Source organism: Nicotiana tabacum, chromosome 4 (genome assembly GCF_000715075.1).
Source record: "Nicotiana tabacum cultivar K326 chromosome 4, ASM71507v2, whole genome shotgun sequence".
Lineage (NCBI taxonomy): Eukaryota > Viridiplantae > Streptophyta > Magnoliopsida > Solanales > Solanaceae > Nicotiana > Nicotiana tabacum.
The window spans coordinates 138559294-138579701 of NC_134083.1; the positions used below are offsets into that span (position 1 = coordinate 138559294).

Genomic DNA, 20408 nt, shown 5'->3' on the forward strand with positions numbered 1-20408 from the left:
ACCCCAAAAACTTCACGTTTCGCAAGTGAAGTTAATTCTGCCTGGATAGCATCTTCCCATTTTGGCCAATCATTTCTCTGTCTACATTCATCAACAGATTTTGGTTCAAGATCCTCATCTTGTTGCATTATTTCAATAGCGACATTATAAGCAAAAACGTTATCGATAACAATATTATTTCGGTTCCATCTTTTTTCCGTTAAGACATAACTTATTGAGATCTCTCTATTCTTTTCATTTTCAGGTACCTGAACCTCCCTTGAGGTTTTATCATTTGTTATGTCTTTGTGCTCTTCTTGAGTCACTACCTCCGTATTATGATCACTTTGATCATTTGCTCCTTTTCTTTTTCGAAGATTTTTATCCTTAGAACCGATAGGTCTACCACGTTTCAAGCGTGGTTTAAAATTATTTGCTTTAATTAATTATCCTACCAGAATATCCACTCGAATTGGAGCATTAGCAGCTGGAATATATGACTTAGTCACCCTTGGTAGGTCAGTGAATGCATCTGGCAGTTGATTTACAATATTTTGCAAATGAATTATCTTTTGAACCTCTTGTTCACATTGATTTGTTCGAGGATCTAAATGAGATAGTGATAATACATTCCAATCTATCTTCTTTCTCAGCTGCTTATTTCTCCCCCTAATATTCGGTATACTGATTCATCAAAATGACAATCAGAAAATCTTGCTGTAAATAAATCTCTAGTCATAGGCTCCAGATATTTTATAATAGAAGGAGATTCATACCCAACATATACTCCCAACCTTCTTTGGGGACCTATCTTTGTGCGTTGTGGTGGAGCAATTGGAACATATATCGCACAACCAAAGATTCTAAGATGAGAAATATTTGGCTCCTGACCAAAAGCCAATTGCAATAGGGAGACTTTATGATAACTTGTGGGCCTTATCCGCACAAGTGTTGCTGCATGTAAAATAACATGACCCCATATTGAAATGGGAAGGTTTGTTCTCATAAGCATTGGTCTAGCAATTAATTGGAGGCGTTTGATCAATGATTCCGCTAGACCATTTTGTGTATGAACATGAGCAACCAGATGCTCAATTGTTATCCCAATTGATATACAATAATCATTAAAGGCTTGGGATGTAAACTCACCAGCATTATCAAGACGAATTGTCTTAATTGCATAATCTGGAAATTGTGCTCTTAGGTTTATTATTTGAGCCAACAATCTCGCAAGTGCCATATTGCGAGTTGATAGTAAGCACACATATGACCATCTTGTAGATGCATCTACCAAAACCATATAATATCTGAATGGTCCACATGGAGGGTGAATGGTCCACATATATCACCCTGTATACGTTTCAGAAATATAGGGGATCCCATCCTAACTTTAATAGCTGATGGTCTAATAATTAATTTGCCTTGAGAACATGCAGCACAAGAGAATTCTTTAAATTGAAGAATCTTATGGTTCTTCATTGAATGTCCATGTGAATTCTCAATTATTTTACGTATCATTGTAGAACCAGGATGACCCAACCGGTCATGCCAAGTAATAAACTTATCTTGATTAGTAAACTTTTCATTTACTATGGCATGCGTTTCAATCTTGCTAATACTTGTGTAGTATAAGCCGGAGGAAAGAGCAGGTAACATTTCAAGCACATATTTCTTACCAAACATTATTGTAGTAATATAAAGATATTCAATCTTTTCATCATTTGTAGTCTCAATATGGTAGCCATTTTGGCGAATATCTTTGAAACTTAATAAGTTTCTTTGAGATTTACTACAATATGTGCTTCATCAATAGCCAAATTTATTCCTCCTGGTAGTAATAAATTAGCTCTTCCAGAACCTTCAATTAATTTTGTACTACCAAATATTGTATTAACATTGGCTTCTTTCATTACCAAATAAGAGAAATATCTCTTATCTCTTAAAATAGTGTGTGTTGTAGCACTATCCAGAAGACATATATCATCTTTATTAATCTTGAGTCCAACTGAAGACCGAAAAATTTTCATATTCTTCATAAAAAAATATCAAAAAGTACATTATAAGAAATATGAAAGACAAACAAAATATATATTAAGAAATACATTAGGAATGTAGAAACTAGCAACACATGATACATTAGGAAAATACACTTAAGAAAAATAAATTAGTTGCAAACATAATAAAATAACAACTTTTATTATAGCTTTATTCCCAGTAAGATGATTAGTTCTTCAGTCAATATCCTCAAAAAAGTCTCCAGCTTCTAAATGAGTAATATTTACTAGGTCTCCAAAATCATCATCTTTATATGCAAGATGTGCCTCAGAATCATATTTGTTTGAGGGACCTGCTTCATCATCATTATTTTGAAAGGTCAAGTGTGCCTCCAGATTATTTTCTTTCTTTCTAAGGGAGGCTTGATAAAGTTTGACAAAATAATCTGGCGTACGACAAATGCGTGCCCAATGACCTTTCATACCACATCGGTGACACATACTAATTTTACCTTTTGAAGGATTAATTTGAGAACCCTTATTGTTCTCCTGTTTATTTTTACCATAATGACGATAATTGTTTCGTCCCCTGCCACGTCCACGTCTACGACTATATCCACGACTACGGTAATTATTTTTTTTCTTTCAGACTTATCATATGCTGCTACAACATTCACTTCCGGGAATAGTGCTGACCCAGTGGGACGGGTTTCATAATTTTTTATTAATAGAGTATTATTCTGCTCTGCCACAAGTAGGCATGTGATTAACTCAAAATATTTCTTAAAATCCTTTTCACGGTATTGTTGTTGTAACACCACATTTGAAGCGTGAAAAGTAGAAAATATTTTTTCTAATATGTCCTCATCTGTGATAGTGCCTCCACATAATTTTAATAGAGAACTTACTTTAAAGAGAGCCGAATTATACCCACTTACGGTTTTAAAGTCTTGCAACCTTAAATGTATCCATTCATACCAAGCTTTCGGTAATACCGTAAGTTTTAGGTGGTCATATCGATCTTTCAAATTAATCCATAACTCAAGTGGATCTTTTACAGTTAAATATTCAGTTTTTAACCCTTCATGTAGATGATGACGAAGGAAAATCATGGCCTTCGCTTTATCCCGATTTGATGCTTTATTTTTTTATATAATAGTATTTCCAAGACCTTTAGCGTCAAGGTGAATTTCAGCATCAAGGACCCATGATAAATAATTATTCCCGGTAATGTCTAGTGCCACGAATTCAAGCTTTGACAAGTTTGACATATTGAAACTAATCACAAAAGTAAATGGGTTAGAACAAATAAAAATAATTTACAATTAAAATATACTTGTAAAAATAAATCAGACAACTAATTAAGAAGTTGATCATTTCAAGCATGTAGTATAAAAAGTAACATATAATATATATGTCAAATAAACAAGAATTATGGAGTATACGAATAAATACAAAGAGATATATTTAGTATGGTAAAAGAAAAGCAATTTATTATAAATGTGGATTTGAGGAATAACCATATACGGTGATAAGAGTGAATGTATTCAAATATTACTTTCCACCAATTGTAAAGTAATTTAAACTAGTATGTACAATAATTACTTTGTCGCCTTGGTTATCACTATTTTATTTTTGTAGAATGTCTTGGAGATAAGTTTTGCTCTACGCAAGTCCACACATATTTATTAAATTATTTTTGTTAGTTTAACGCACTTAAGATCTATATCTTATATTTTCTTTAACAATAAGCGAGGTAAGAGAACTTCAGTAACATGATCAACTAAAATAAATGCTTAACAGTATATGAATTTGTTAATAAATAGCATATTGGTGCATATATATTATCATAAACTAAAAGAATATATAGTAATATACCTGAAGGAGAATTGAACACAACTAGGATGTGATTGTAAAAATGAAGGTGACAATCGTGCTGATAACGTGTTATAAATATAACTCAAAATAACAATATCGAACAAGGAAAAACAAGCTAAGAGATATAGAGAGAAAGAGAGGAAGATAGATTCTTATTTCTTCTTCAATTGTGTGTTTTTCCTATCTATTATAAGGCTTTTATATAGGCATGAAAAGTGAATAAAAATATGTCATTGAATATGTCATTAAGCATAGAAATATGTCATTGAATATGTCATTAAGCATTTGAGAAGATCATGGAGGAAGAGTAGACATCCAACATAATTTGATTTCTCTTATAACAGTAGTAACTTTTCAATAAACAAATTTTTTGTTCATGTATAATTTTTTTCCTTTATTCCGAAACTCATCTTCAAAATATTGTTTGGTTATATATCTAACTGAATTTTTGAAGATGGATTTCGAATTTTTTTGATGAGTTCTAAATATGAAAAGTGAGTTTTACCTTTTTTTTTAAGCAAGCAGTATTTTTTTATTTTAAAACTGTAATTTTTTTACCAAGTGAAATTCATGTCTAAATACAACGACAACAACAAACTTAGTTAGTTCTCACGAGTGGGTTTGGGAAAGGTAGCGTGTATGCAGATTTTACACCTACCCTAGAAGGACAGAAAGGCTATTTTCGATAGATACTGCGCTAAAGACAAGATGAAAAAAATAAGTGGTAACAACAATAAGGTATCAAGAAAACTAAAACGAAAGAATGCAATCAAACAGCAAACAGTACCATCAATCCAAGAATAAACATATATCATGCTAACACTACTACTGCCGATCTTAGAAAGAAAATTGGAAACACGTGGCTGCATACTAACTGTCCATACCCTCCTTGACTTTGACACCCTCCTATCAAGGGTCATGTCCTCTAAGTTGCAGTTGTGTCATATCCCGCTTAATCATATCTGGTCTACCTCTACCCCTCCTCATATCTACCAAGGCCAGCCTCTCATACCTCCTGACTGGGGCATCTATGTTTCTCTCTCCACATGCCAGAACCATCTCAGCCTCACCTCTCGCACCTTATCCTCCACGGGGCCACTCCTACCTTTTTCCGAATAATTTCATTCATAATCTTATCTAACTTGGTATGCCCGCACATGCACCTCAACTACTTTCATTTTCTGAACACGAGAATTCTTGACTGAACAATACCCCATCCCATACAACAATGTCGATTTAACCACCACTTTGTAAAAGAAATGCATATTCAAATATAATTTAAATTTTCAAATATTTTGTTGCAACTCAACTTCAAAAATTACTTTTTTCATATCTCATATTCTTTTTTGTCCAAAACCTACTTATAGCGTTAATTTTCAAAAAATTGCACAGACAGCCTATTTTGTCGCCCCCATTTTACCTATACTCACTTTTTAAAAAAGTTTTAACTTGTACCCATTTTTTAAATAACTTGAGGTCTCTTTTCTCCTCCTCCTCCTTTGTCTTCTTTTTCTTTTTCTTTTTCTTCGGATGACAATGATTTTATATGGTGTTTGTGAACATATTTTAAGGTAGTTTATAATGTTTACAGTGGTGAGCTGTTATGACGCTTTATTTTTTACTATTGCTTAGAGTTTCTTCTTCTTCTTTTCGTAATTGCAAAATGGGTTCATTAGATTTATTATTGTTTTGACAAATTGATGATTGGAGGTTTGTTCCCGATGGTATTTGGAGGTTATGTTTCAAATTTGAGCTCATTTGGAGTAGATTTAGGTATTAAATCGTATATTGGATTGTTATAATTCGAAGAACAAATTTCTGTTTCTGGGCAATTTACACTTTAGGGCTATTTGACCTTAAGTGCATAAAAATGTTGGTTGCACTTCAGACCTTTTGGCCTTTAAGTGCATATGAAGTACAATTTTTCACTTCAGACTTATTGGCCTTAAGTGTAGCAAAACGTTTGTTGCACTTCAGACCTTTTGGCCTTAAGTGCAGTTTTTCACTTCAAACTTATTGACATTAAGTGTAGCAAAACGTTTGTTGCACTTCAGACCTTTTGGCCTTAAGTGCATCTGAAGTGTAATTTTTCACTTCAGAACTATTTGGCCTTAAGTGCATCTCAAGTGCAAATTTTCACTCCATACTTATTGGCCTTAAGTGAATTGCACTTCAGGCTTTTTGGCCTCAAGTGCATCTGAAGTGTAATTTTTCACTTCAGACTTTTTAGCCTTAAGTTGTACTTCAGGCTTATTAGCCTCAAGTGCATGAAGCACTTCAGACATATTTGACCTTAAGTGCATTTGAAGTGTAATTTTTTCACTTCAGACTAATCTTTTTTAACTTCAGACCCGATAAGTCTGAAGTTGATCGTAAAGTGGGTACGCTTGCAAACTTTTTTGCAAAGTGGGTATAAGTTCAATTGTGACCCCAAAATCGGGTATAGATGCAAAAACCCCATTAATTTTAAGAAATGTTTAACTCGTCCAGTTTATCCTACACTAAACGAGTTAGATTAGTCATGTATTCCTTTTTAAAATGCATATTAATCGAGTCAAATCCATAGTAATTGTTGCAATCAATTTGGATTACATTGCTGGTCCAAATCATCAGTCTATAAGTGCATATTTTCAACCAAAACATCAAAAAAATAAAATAATGAATAGTTATACATGTAAGATAAAAATTTATCAGAAATTGAAGTATTGGTACGTCTTTTATTGCATTAAACGCAGAAATTGGATAACAAAAAGAAAAATAACAAAATAAGAAGCAAACATATAGATAACGAATCAAGCAGTATATCCCTCATTCCCTCTCTCGAGTTTTAATGTGTAAAGCAACCACAAAATGAGGAAAATCAGCCTTAGGGGTCTTTTTGCAAAGTCCCTTCGACATTGTTCCCTCAATTGTTCTAAAATACTCTACTTGTCACCTCAACCAAATTTTTCTTTATAAATCTATAGATTATCTTAATAACTGATTTTTTTTTTATGCAAATCATGATTCTCTAAGCAGGTGTTAATACTCAATTTCCAAATAAGAATTATACAATCTAATTACCTGAAAAGAATTACAAGAAATACGCGACATATTCACCTTATATACTGTGAAAAAATTTCTGCTCCAAGATGGTAGTAGTGACTATTGACCATCAAAATTTAACACTCACTTTTTATTTACAGTTATTAAGACAAACGTAAATCTTTACAGCAAAAAATGACAGAACCGCCACGGCCCTCTCTCTTCATGCAAATACTTACAGTGGTATTTACATTAAGAAAGGTAGAGTCTTATTCAGGCAGAAGCATTAATCGGAATGCTGCTTATTTACAACTAAAACTAATATCAGCCTCCCATAAAAGCAAATGCCGAAAAAAGATCATTTTAGAAGTCAAGACACCACCATGTTTGTAAGCTGTGCACAATAAGTAGTAACTTCAATTCTTCAAAACTGGATTGCCTCGAGAAGGATTCAACGATAAAGCTATGTGTTTCTCTGGAAAAGAGAACATAATGAAGAGTTGTGAGAAGCAGCTTGAAGAATGTGTGCCAAAAGGCACTTATTGTAAGCATATTCAGAGAGTTTCGACAAACAAGGCTACTGACCTCCTGTTGCTATGAGCTTCTCAACACGAGATACGATATGTTTGCCATAAGTGTACTTCTTGAGAGCATTAAGGTGTACTCTAATGCGAGAAAGAATTAATTCACGGCTTTGATCATCACAGGTCTCAAGAACCTTCTGCACAACATAGTTTCCAAACGGATCCTTCATCATAGCCTACATTCAGCAATTGAAGTGATCAAGGGTAAAACTAGATTGAACAACATTAAAATTGAATGAACTAACTTTTCTGCTGATAACATATACGCACAAAAAGAAAAGGCAAGATATGTTCGCAGTTGCTAGTCTCATCTTTCTTTTCTTTTTCCTTCCTCGCATGTGAAAATGAAGTTCCTATTCAGAACGAACAGTTTGAACACCGATGGACTTTGTGCAAAAGCCATCTCGAGAAAGGATGTTAGGACATAATAACTAACAGAGGTATGAACTTAAACTAGAGGTGCCAAAAATCCCATTAAAGAAAGAAGACGAATTATGTAGATATCCACTGGCATAATGCAGACCATACTGAGCAAATCTGGCTGAGATTGTGGGATGAAAGGTGGAGAAGTGACTATTCCCGGGAGCAAAACACAAGGAATCTGAATAAGGAAAAGCATCATTGAGAAGTGTAGAGAAGAGACCCCACGGAAGAAGCAATATCTTTCATTCTGGATGCATTACCACCTTTCCGATGCCCTTATTTTCCATAGCATCAAAAGTGGGAAAATAGCTAAACAAATGGAGGAAAGACTTTCTGTGGGAGGGAAACTGTGAAAGGAGGAGATTGAATTCAATTAGATCAAAACACAGCGTTCGTGGATAATAGAGATGGAGATATTAGAGTAAAGAATTTGAATTCCTCCACAACAAAAAGTTCCCCGCTTAAATGTCAGTAAGCTAAGATATAATGATGATTGATGACAGGGATGAATTATGGAAGAAGTGTTAAACTATAGAATATGGGGAAGTGTTAAACTATCTGGTATACTGAACAATATATGGTTAAGGAGAAAATATAGATGTTTTTAGGAGAGGAAAGCGCTCATCTCTCATGTAAAGTTTAGATGTCTTCGAACTTATACTTTCCAAGTAGGAGAAACATGGTAAAGGGGTAATTGCACTTTTGATCCCTCTGTTATTGGTAAATTCCAATTTTGGCCCTCCTGATGATATTTCAGTAAGCATATTTAACCTTGAATTAATTAAAATGTATACTTTTGATCCCTTTACATATAAAAAATATGTTATAAGTTCAGTGGCGAGACTCAAGAAGGGGAAGCGGAGGTGAGGCTGGACTCGCAGGTCTTCCCTAGAAGAGGGAGTTTTAAGTACCATGGGTCTATTATTCAGGGGATGGGGAGATTGATGAAGATGTCACACATCGTATTGGGGCGGGATGGATGAAATGGAAACTCGCTTCCGGTGTTTTGTGTGACAAGAAGGTGCCACCGAAACTTAAGGATAAATTCTACAGAGTGGTGGTCAGACCAACGATATTGTATGGGGCTGAGTGTTGGCCAGTCAAGATCGCTCATGTACTGAAGATGAAGGTAGTAGAGATGAGGATATTGAGATGGATGTGCGGGCACACCATGTTAGATAGGATCAGAAATGAGGTTATTCGCGACAAGGTGGGTGTAGCTAGGGGTGGGCGTTCGGTCAGTTCGGTTCGGTTTGAAAAAATTCGGTTCGGTTATTTGGTTTTCGGTTTTGTAAAAGTAGTAACCGAAACCGAACTGAAATAAGTTCGATTTTCTAATTTCGGTTCGGTTTATTTCTAATCGGTTTTCGGTTTGAACATTATCATATTGGGCTCTCTCTATGTAATAATTGGACTGACGAATTTGTTGGTTTTCTTCAAAATTTCGGTAGGTTAGGGAAAAAAAGATAAGTTTCGTTAAGAGTTAAAAGTCTTAAGTAATGGGAAATTAGGAATAGCCGATTGGGTTACTTATTTGGATTGGGTCTTTGATGGACTTCAAAATTGGGCCTATATTATTACCTATGGGCTTAGCCTATATATAACTTAAAGAATCTATATGCTAATAATTCGGTTTTTCGGTTAACCGAACCAAATAAATTAATAACCGAAAACCGAACCGAAAAACTAAATTTTTAAAATTTTAAACTGAAACTGACCGAAAAAACCGAATAACCAAAACCGAAATAAAAATATTTTCGGTTCGGACCGAAATATGTCCACCCCTAGGTGTGGCTCCTATTAAGGACAAGATGCGGGAAGCACGTCTTAGGTGGTTTGGTCATGTGAGGAGGAGGAGCACAGACGCCCCGATGAGGAGGTGTGAGAGGTTGACATTGGAAGGCCTACGGAGAGGTAGAGGTAGGCCAAAGAAGAGGTGGGGAGAGGTGATTAGGCAAAACATGGCGCAGCTTCAGCTGACCGAGGACATGACCCTTCATAGGAAGGTATGAAGGTCGAGGATTAGGGTAGTAGAGTAGGTAGTCTAGAGTGTTCATAACAGTTGTATTGGCACGCAGTCTCGCTTTCTGTTGGTAGTAGGTTTTATGACTAACCGTTGTTTTCTTTCATTGTTGATCACCTTACAGTTTTGTCGTTTTTATTTTGCTTTTATATGAATTTTTGGTATTGTCCCTTCTTGTCTATAATTTCATTAATATGGTGCTTATGCTTTCCTGAGCCGAGCGTCTATTGGAAACAACCTCTCTATCCTCACAATTCAACAAAGTTGGCTACCAATCCAACAAGGATTCAACAAGGTTGGCTACCAACCAAACCAAGTCAACAAGGTTGGCTACCAAACCAAAGAAAACTCTTATTAGGCACATGCCTAATACTTCTTCAATGAGATGGACATCATCACATTCAACAATAGCTTAGAATTGAATGAACATTCAAAAGTGCACATTTTAATCGATTGAAGGTTAAATGTCTATAACCATATATCATAAGGACCAAATAAGAATTTGTTGATATCAAGGGCCAGAGGTGCAATTTTCCCGTATTGTAAATGACACTAAAAATATATATGTTGGACTTAGTAGACTCCTAAAAATCATACAAGAGGAGTTAAGTTCAATGATCTTGTATATTATTACCAATATTAAAAATGTCGATAGAATATTCACACACCTGTAGAGGCTCATTTTCATCAGTCAAACCAAGCATTTCATTCACAAGGATCTGACGTTCCTCTGGACTGGCAAATACCAAGCACTTCTCGACGACATTAGAAGCAAATTTATGCTGACTCATCCTCACAATTTGTCCAGTAAGCTTGGTTATTATAGTAGACCTCTCATGTGGTTTACCATGTTGCAGCACATGCTAATCAAGAGGAAAGGTGAACTTCACGACCCAATTTATAATACAGAAAGCAAAAATACTTCAGACTTTGAATATTACTGAAAAAGTGATTACTGATACCCTAGTGAAATAGAAGTTGACACATATATTATTAGAAATATATGCAGACAGAAATCTAAAGCAATATCCACAGAAGAATCCTATATGCAACAGGAAAGTGTCATGTCGCGTAGTAACCATGTCATCAGTATATATGAGTTTGAAGACGTCTATGGCTAGAGTGCAGATTGTCAAAGGAATTCATTGGTATTGTTTCCAGATTTAGTTTACTTTTCTAGTCCTTGTCCCTCCCATGAATCGGAGATCATTTAATTGACAAGGAAAACTGTTACCTAGAACACCAGAAAATGGAAACCTGATGTTAGGACTTTACAGGGTTATTGCAGGAAAACAGTGCAAAGGAATTCTCCAACCCTCAGGTTAATCAGAAACTGCGCAGGCCCTGGAATTTCCAGTGCACATAAGTAGATACTACCTCTAACTTGCCTCACTTCTGTTTCTGAGAATTATTTGCTCGTTCTCTTTGCATATATCTTAGAGAAGTATAGAACGTAAAGGAAGAGATGGGATCACGAAAACAGACGTGTGAGTAAAGCTTTCATCAACTGCAAACTATTATCTCACACCCTATTCTCCTTCAGCGAGTCACTAAAGAAATCTATGAGCATCAGAGAGATATTTTAAGTTCACACGTAAAACATCTATCGGGCTTCTTACAAAAAGATAAGCAGCAGACAGGAAACAACTATAAGAATATCAGAACAAATAAAAAGGCTCCGCATAACAATATCTGTAAAAGGACTGATTTAGTGGGCGCAGATGTCAAGTTATGATTGCGTATCAGAAAGAAAATCTCTATACTTAAGTCAGTACCTGAACGACATAGTTCCCGTATTGATCCAGCACTAAAGTACATACAGCCCGCAGTATTTCATTCATGATAATCTGTTGCGTCGCCGGGTCATCACAGTGCTCAAGGATTCTCTGACAACAGATAGACAGAAAGTGATCAAAGGGACTGTTGTATCAAATCAAATTACCAAGAAAATAAATTATTCAAACCTGAATTACACGGCAGCCATAGGGATGAGTAGATAGAGACACAACATGCCCAAAGAAGGATGCTGTAATAAAGCGGATTTGATCTTGCGGAACACATTCTATGCACTTCTGGATAACATGATTACCATTCTGATCACGAACACATTTCATTACAGAGCCATCTAACTCTGTAACCATTTGACTCTGCAGTTCCACATCAGTGACCTCCAAAGCCTATGATCATCACACAACTTATTAAATGGGACAAAGGAATGAAATATTAGGCACTGGTGTTTAATATTCTATCTCGTCTCTTTATGTTAATTCGACATCATAGACAATAAAATATTTTTATAAGCTCATCAAAAAGCAAAATATATCTCTCTCTTGTCCTCCTTTAACCCCATTTTCGTCCACCTCCACACTTTTTCCTTGTCACGATTTTGGTTAATCCTTCTGTGTACGGATTCCAAAATGTTCGCTGATATCTGAACTTTATTTTAAGGGTTGATTCTCAAATCTGAGGAAGTGCAAGCAAGAAGTTCAGAGAATAGTCCATTTCGAAACATAGCCAGAAGTAACCAACCCTGATCTATCATACAAGAAAAGGCGGGGAGGGATATTTGGTTGAACAATTCTTTTCTTCCTCCTGAAGAATACCGGAACAGATGCTAAAAGGGTTGGTCCATTCAAGTAGAAGAGAAAGACTCTTAAGGATGTGTAAGCACCACTTCAAAAGAGGGAAAAAAAAGATACAAAGAAGTTCTTTTTATTTCTTTTCATGGTTTTAGCACGAACAAAGTTGGCCACTGTATCTGCTGCATTTAATTGAAAGAATTGATAAATGTGCATTTGTATGCCATCATTCTGAACAAATAGACAGTTAGAGTTATGATAATTCACTTCACTATGCAATGCATGTGACATGACCCTATGCAAATACATTTGCTAACAGTAAACGAAGCTGTTTTCATAGAGGAAAGCATAAGAATCAACCTTCTGAATTACTCTGCAACCATACATATGTAGACTCAGAGGCAAAACGTGACCAATAAGTTGGCTCGCTAATTCCTTTCTTTGACTCTCTGTGCCATGCTCAAGAAACTGCATAATGATCAAACAATTTCACCATCAACATAACATTCATCTAGATAATTATAGGTTTATGACATTATATACCTTTTGTATAACATAATTGCCAAAGACATCAGTCATTAGACTATGAGCATGAGAAAGAATTTCCAGGAATATCTTCATCTTTTCTTCGACACTAGCAGTTTCCAGCTTCTGTTGAATAAATCGACTCCCGTGCTGATCGGTGCTGAGTACGAAGAGTAGATAAATTTGGAGGAATACAAATGACAAGCAATAGAGTGTCTAGAATGCGGAGATTATGCCAAACCTGAATTCTACAACATGATCAACAACATCCATAAGTTCCAAGGACCTATTCTTGTTCTTGAGATCGTCGAGTAGAGACGGTGCAAACCTTCCATCCATGTCAGCAACGATCTTTGAATGCCATGAAAAAGCAGATTCCTCAATGGAATTACTTAAGACAGAAGGAATCTGGCGGAGCGGATCATTCTGGTACATATGACTTCTAGATCCAACTGTCAAGTGTAAAGAATTTGCCATCTTATTCCCTTGACATGGTATACCAGTGCCAAAAGCATGATTCCCATAATAACAATCACTTAAGCTGCCATAATTTGGTATAAGGGATGATTGAAGTTGTTGCTCCTCTTGAGCAAGCAATGTCTCAAGATACAATTTTTCAAGATCCTTGCTTTCACTCCTCGAATGCCGACCATTCCCCCCGACATCATTTAAACTAAAACCTGAAAGATTTTGAACAATTTGAGCAAGAAAAGCACTAGTGATACAAAATTTAATTCAAAAAGGAAACATCATTACTTGATTCGAAATCCTTACCTAGATTGCTATTCAATGCCTCCATCTTCTGCTTATACACATATCCACCAGGTACATATCCAGTATAATCAACTTGCTGCAGGGCTTTAGAATCTTTTTGACGGGCAAACTCAGAAGAATTCAGCTGGGATTGAAGAATGTTAGAAGAAGGTGCCCTAAGGGAATTCATATGTGCATTAAGGTCAAAGGTAGAAGCACTAAGGTCATTTACAACTCTTTTATTCCTTGCAATATCAGAAATACTAGTTATAGCAGCCAATTTTTCAGCTCCAGACTTTTCAATTAACTGTTGTTGCAAACTCTGACTATGACCATTTGGTACGTTCCTTTGAAGCCGCAGGTTATCATCACAATGAAGTTTTAAGCCGGAGAAAGAGACAGTAGTATTAGCAACTGCACTCATCCCGGATGAAAGACCATTAGGTCCCTTTGAGCTAGGAATACTTCTTCTCAAAGATGGATCGATGGCAGGTGAAAAAGAATTAGGGCTATATGGCTTGGGATTCTGAACTTTTTTAACTCCAGAAAAGCCCGGGGGAGCTTTGCCAGTATGTGATGCCTCTGTAGATTCTGTGGTTGCTGAATGTGCTAGATGATTTGATGGGGATGCACTTCGGTCAAGTCCTTCCTGAGTAATGAAAATCTCATTTTAGTTTGGAAGTTTCAGAAAATATCAACAAAGGGATGGTCATAGCGTCCATTTAACTTTTCTTGATTGATATCTCTTTCTTATGAATGTTCATATCTTTGAATAAAATGATCACAAGTGCCTAGTTTAATTAATTGCATCAAACCAGATGCATACACTGGGACCGCTTTCTTTTTAATGCCTTTCAGCATATAAACAGATTTCCCGAAACATTGCGATTTCAAAATGGCATCTATCATCTTATGCTGTTCACTGTGTTTTATAACTAATAATTTAAGAATACTTATTCATAAGAAAAATTTTTTTTGACTACTACACTTGAGCAAAGCAAACGCAAAAAAAATATTACTCCCTCCGTCCCAATTTATGTGACAGTCTTTCCTTTTTAGTTAGTCCGAAAAGGATGTCACCTCTACTTATTTAGAAACAATTTATCTTTAGAATTCCTACTTTATCTTTAATGGATTGATTTAAAGCCACACAAATATCTATGGTTTGTTTTAGACCATAAGTTTCAAAAGTATTTCCTTTCTTTCTTAAACTCTGCGCCGAGTCAAACCACCGCCACATGAGACGAAGGGAGTAATATATAACACAAAGTTGTCTCCGTGTGACCTATAGGTCACGGGTTCGAACCGTGGAAGCAGCCATTAATGCTTGCATTAGGGTCTGTTGTCTACATCACACCCTTTGGAGTGCGGCCCTTCCCCGGACACTGCATGAACGCAAGATGCCTTGTGCACCGGGCTGGCCTTTTTTACACATTAAGAGATGCAAAATACCAGCGACATTATTCATTTGAATGAACATAAAAAGACTACGGGAGCAAAGATAAAGAGGGCGGAGATGAGTACATAATCAAGCAGAAGACAAGAGAAATAACCTGAACTATGTCTGCGAAACTCTTTCTCCTAACACCCAAGCCAGAGCTTAGTTCTCCTGTCAAGCTAGCAGCATTCCTCAACATTATCAATTCATCTTCTGCCCGACCAGGCTGCATTGTGAACAAGGATGAACTACCACCTTCATCCGTCAAATTCTTTCTTCTCCATCCCTCAACCTCACCTAATGCACTTCCTCCTGCTTGAACCCTCTGAGCAACTCTCCAATCCTCTCGAGACAACAATGGCGGGGGCAACCTTGGATTAACGTTCTCGTGTGAATAATAATACGATAAGTATGCCAGGTGTGATCGAATTTCATCTTCCGTCAAGATTGCATTACTACTATTGCCATTATCACTAAACTGTTGAAAATTGGGATTTCTAAACAAACCTCCAATTGAACTAAATGCTCCTTCTACAGTAGGTGGAGCACTGCCACTTCTATTAATTATGTTCAAATCTCCACTCTCCCTTACGCCGCCAAAATTACGGCCATGTTGCTGTCTTAGTAGCAATAACTGAAGCTCATTCTCCATACTATTCTTCCCCTCTAAATTCCCATTTGAATTTGGTCCTACCATCAGTAGGATAATATTATCTTCCCCACTCCTTGTCACTAACCCTATTCACCCACAAAGAAAAATCATCAAAAATAAAACAAAATTATGAACCGAATTATATCAATGGTAGTACAAAATTACATTCCAATAAATCAATTGACCACAGCAAATTGAAAAAAAAAATCCTTTTACTATGAATCTACTTAAGAAAGATCGATAATTTTTACAATGTATTCGCACCCAAATTGAATTCAAAGAAAAAGAAAATCAATATCAATAACAGGCTCTACCAACATTATATTCACATCATATAATGGCATTAAACACAATGTTGACACATAAAGATGTTCACATATGCTTAATCTTGAACAATCAGATGTAATTCAAGAAAATCATAAATAATATGAGAAATTAAAGAGAAAAAAAATACTCACCGGAGAGGGAAGGAGGAAGGGAAGCAAAGTGATGTGATGCGTTTTGAGCTAGCGACGTAAAGGATGTGTATTATGGGAAGGAAACGATTATTTATTCAAACGCTAATTATGATTAATTAAAGTTGTTGGATTAGGATTTAGGAAAAATATTATGACGGTGTTAACGTTTAAGGGATGGGGTTAGGATATGTTTTAACTTTTACGTGCATGGGGTGGGGGCTTTTTTCGTAAAGAAATATACTAATCGTGAAAAACGTGATGATATTAATAATAAAATAATTAAGTACGTATGACAAATAAAGACTTTTTCAGAAGGAGAGAATTTTGGAAAGAAATTCTCCTACAAAGTAGCACTGTAGTTAAGGAATCTCTTCCGATTTGGAACTTTTCCGTATATTCAAATAAGGTAAAAGCTAAAATATAAATATAGAAAAAGAAATTCTCTCTTTTCTCGGTTGATAACTTAGTTCGAGATTAATGCATAGGTATTGATTGATGTATATAAAGGAAATTCCAGTTGTAAAAATTAGATCCAGTTTGTCTTGACCTCTTTGGTAGGATGCATAAGCAAAAATAATTTTGGCATAAAAATTTAATACCGTCTTATCCCTTGTTTGATTAATATTCATGGGAATTAAAAATAATACTGATATAAGATGTAATGGATCCATATTTACTAAATGTAACAATAATCCGATATTAAACCAAACTGAGGAATTACAACTGATTCATGAAAAAAAAAAAAAAAATAAGAAAAGGGAGGTTCCAGATTGCTATTAGAAAATAGCTAATGAAAAGAAAAGACCAAGTTCTAGCTTAGCCTAACAACTACACTATTTATATTTTCTCTATTTCCTTCAGCACTCTAATATTTTAATGGATTTTCTCAACCCGGATCCCACATCACCTATTGGTATTTCTTCATTTTAACAACTGGCCCAAATACCAGCCCAATAGTATAATTGGTAAAGGTCATGTTCATAACAATACTCTCACACTCAATAAGAACCTTGTCCTCAATGTTTGAGCTAGGGAATTTGCCCTCAAGAATTGTCTTTGCTTCATTGTGCATAGGCAATATATCACTAGAATTCAATTCACTCCAAAATGTCTCAAAGCACCATCTGCAATAATTTGACTACAAGGCAAGATTAAGCCTTTTATAGTTAAATACATATCTCCCGTGTCTTCCAGATTCAAAGCAAGCTTCTGCCTGCCATTTGTAAAACCAGTAAATATAGTTTGAAGCAACAAGACTCCAACATATGATTTTAATCCCTATAAGAGAAATAGTACAAGGAAGAACATCAATAATTGGGCATTTGCTTCAACAGGCTCTTCCCACACAACATTCATTCCCTTGGCCTTGCGTAATGTAATATGAATATAAATTGTTTGCCTTTGATATCTGTTCTGAAGGAGCATTGTAAAACCTTGCATGAAAGCCCATTTCAAAGGTGATGTAGAAGTATCAAAGAAATTTAGCTCTTGTTCATAACTCTGCATATTTTCCTTATTAGTTCCACCACAGCAGCAACTCATCCAATCATCAAGATATTGTTGATCTTCACTCAATTTACACAAAACGCAGTAACCCCAACCTGTTGAGCTTGTAGGTAGCAACACACAGAAAATGACACCAATGAGAAAATTAGAAAGACTCAACTTTCTGCTAAACCAGGTGGTATAGACTCCACAACAATTGACAAAAATAGGATCATTCACGACAAAGACAAAAGTAAGCATTATGGCCAACTTGCCTTTGGTAAGTACTGCCATATCCCATCACGTAACTTGTGGCTCTTGGGATATCTCCTAGAATGTAGTCCACCTCAATAACAATATCAAGCGTTGACATTGTTTCCAAGAGCAAAGCAGCAAACGATAAATCTTCTGAAAATGCAGGGCTAGATATGGCAAGCATGCTCAATGTAGGTTGCAGAATATTTCTAGCCTTCTTGTTGGACGGTTCAGTATCCCATTTGGATTTCAGTTCAAGCAATGCAGATGAATCAGTCACTCCAAACTTAGTTGCAATTAAGTGAAAGAGGTCATTGCTTGATGAGTTTGGATATATCAATAGGCACATGAGGAGACATATATCACAAGCCACCCATTGACTCGAATATACTCTTTCATTATGTTGTGTTTCAGTGGCTCTTTAAAGAGTTCTCTCAGATTTGGACTTTTAAATGAAAGCTTTGTGGTATCTATAATGAAGTCGTCAATTGCACCAAATGTGGAGTCTACATGCCTAAGAGAACTTCCACCCCATCGAACATCATGCGCAACATATACACCAGGATCAAACAGACATTGTAACCATTTAATCTTGTGCATCAATATGATTCCAGCCATAATTAAGATGTCACCCCCAGATTCAATGTACCTAGTTGAGCCAAGATCAAAAGAATATGCATATATATACCTGCCCGACATATCATCAAACCACTTTAGTGCAGTGGTCTCGTTTTTGCATTCTGATCTCTTATCACATTGTTGTACGAAAGGTGAGGTGGTAATTAGATTGAACTCGCTGCGCATATCTCGTTCAGTAATTTTAGCAAGCACCTGGTTCAAATTTGTTGAGGCTCCATCTTCTGAATCATATTCGATATTAGGAGTAGAGCTGGAGCTTTCATCAAACACCTGAGCGACATTAGAAATCAGTATCTCTAATTTACCCACATCAAAATCAGTTGCTATCGCAGGGGCCATGATTTGCGAATTCGACTGCACATCAGTGATGACCTTGGAGTAGCAGCTATGGGACATTTCATTGAACATATGGGGTGAGTGATTATCGTCCAAATCAGACTAATTTTCCGGACGTGCGGGTGGTTTGTTGAGCAGCAAATACCATGGAGAGGCAGTGAGGCATGTCGTCAAACATCTTGGCGACGTTTCGTGGGTGACCATAATCTGAACCTAGATCAAATGGAAAATGAAATAGCATGGTTCTAGCCAACATATTATTGCAAGTTTCAAGGAAATCAACAAATAACACTACATTTCCAAGCAGACCACTAAGACGAGTGCAACGCTTGGGGTCTCGTAGGTAGTGGACAATTCCTTTCAGTTCATCTTGTACCTCATTAACACCCCTGATGTCATAGGAATGGAGAGTTATTCTCTCAAGTTGGAGAGCATAATCACCATTGAATCGGCTGGTGGAATCAATTCCATTCTCCTTATAAACAACTTCCCACAACTTGGAGCAGTAGCTTCTGTTGGACATTATGTCGAACACCTGGCGTCCAGGACTTGCAGAGTACCCCAGAAGCTAATCTGCTACGGGATTTTCTAACATCTCAGGAGGTACCTTGGAATTATCCAGCAAGCCTGAGTTTTCAGCGATCAAATCAGAATCACTGTCGCCGACACCGACTATCCTAGCACCGCCCCTTGTATCTTCCACAGAGACCTCCTCTATTTTTGCATCGTCTAAAGCCGTGGAGTCCAATTGCAGTTCCTCCTGCACCAGTGATTGCATACGGCAAATGGAAGAGATCATACGAGAATTACTTTCTTGCATCACTGTCACCAATTCTTGCAGCGCCCTCACCGATTCGAAGAGGTTGTTGAACTGAGCATTGGGCATGGAAGAAGGGTAGAGAGGCATGGATTAAGAACAACGAGAGCACCAATGTAATTGATCCATATTTACTAAATGTAACAATAATCTAATATTAAACCAAACTAAGGAATTACAACTGATTTATGGAATAAAAAATGGAAAATAAGAAAAGGGAGGTTCGGGATTGCTATTACAAAATAACTGTTACGCGACGCCTTCCTGAAGTTTTTTGGAAGGGCGACGTAAGGCTAAGCAACCGATGTCAGTGCGGTTGCTATGCGCCAACTGAGGTCCCCTCCGTACGCTAGACTAGATTGTCAGTACCGTACGGGAAAACCAATGTCGTGAGCAATTGAGCAGCGGAAAATGAGCAATTGATGATGAAAGCTGATGATTGTATTGAGGATGATGAAAGCTATTACAAGATGCTATGCGGTGTCGGGGGGGAGGAAAGACCAGTACAGAGAATTGTTTGAATGCTTGAATGCTTTGGTCCCCCTTAATAATGCTTAAAAAAATAA

General features: G+C 36.3%; 1 protein-coding gene and 1 long non-coding RNA gene across 2 annotated transcripts; both read right to left on the bottom strand.

The window, feature by feature from the left end:
• Positions 1 to 6956: 6956 nt before the first annotated feature.
• On the bottom strand, positions 6957 to 16519 carry LOC107793448 (pumilio homolog 4). Its single transcript, XM_016615805.2, has 11 exons — positions 16311 to 16519; positions 15316 to 15938; positions 13784 to 14411; positions 13251 to 13689; positions 13028 to 13169; positions 12845 to 12952; positions 11870 to 12082; positions 11681 to 11791; positions 10574 to 10768; positions 7461 to 7635; positions 6957 to 7350 (listed from the first exon to the last, which is right to left on the bottom strand). Exons 2-11 carry the CDS (start codon positions 15895 to 15897, stop codon positions 7292 to 7294), a joined length of 2652 nt encoding a protein of 883 aa, XP_016471291.2. The 5' UTR covers positions 15898 to 15938; positions 16311 to 16519; the 3' UTR covers positions 6957 to 7291.
• A 916-nt stretch (positions 16520 to 17435) lies between these two features.
• LOC142180373 (uncharacterized) lies at positions 17436 to 19992 on the bottom strand. Its single transcript, XR_012708970.1, has 2 exons — positions 18071 to 19992; positions 17436 to 17911 (listed from the first exon to the last, which is right to left on the bottom strand). It is a non-coding gene; the product is annotated as an uncharacterized LOC142180373 (long non-coding RNA).
• Positions 19993 to 20408: the final 416 nt, after the last annotated feature.

Excerpts from the sequence above, each read along its gene's own strand:
- LOC107793448 (XM_016615805.2), bottom strand. The coding sequence starts at position 15,897 with ATGGTAGGACCAAATTCAAATGGGAATTTAGAGGGGAAGAATAGTATG. Across the intron at positions 13,690-13,783 it reads GGCATTGAATAGCAATCTAG|GTTTTAGTTTAAATGATGTC; the intron begins GTAAGGATTTCG and ends AAAATCTTTCAG. Across the intron at positions 13,170-13,250 it reads GATCATGTTGTAGAATTCAG|CACCGATCAGCACGGGAGTC; the intron begins GTTTGGCATAAT and ends CTTCGTACTCAG.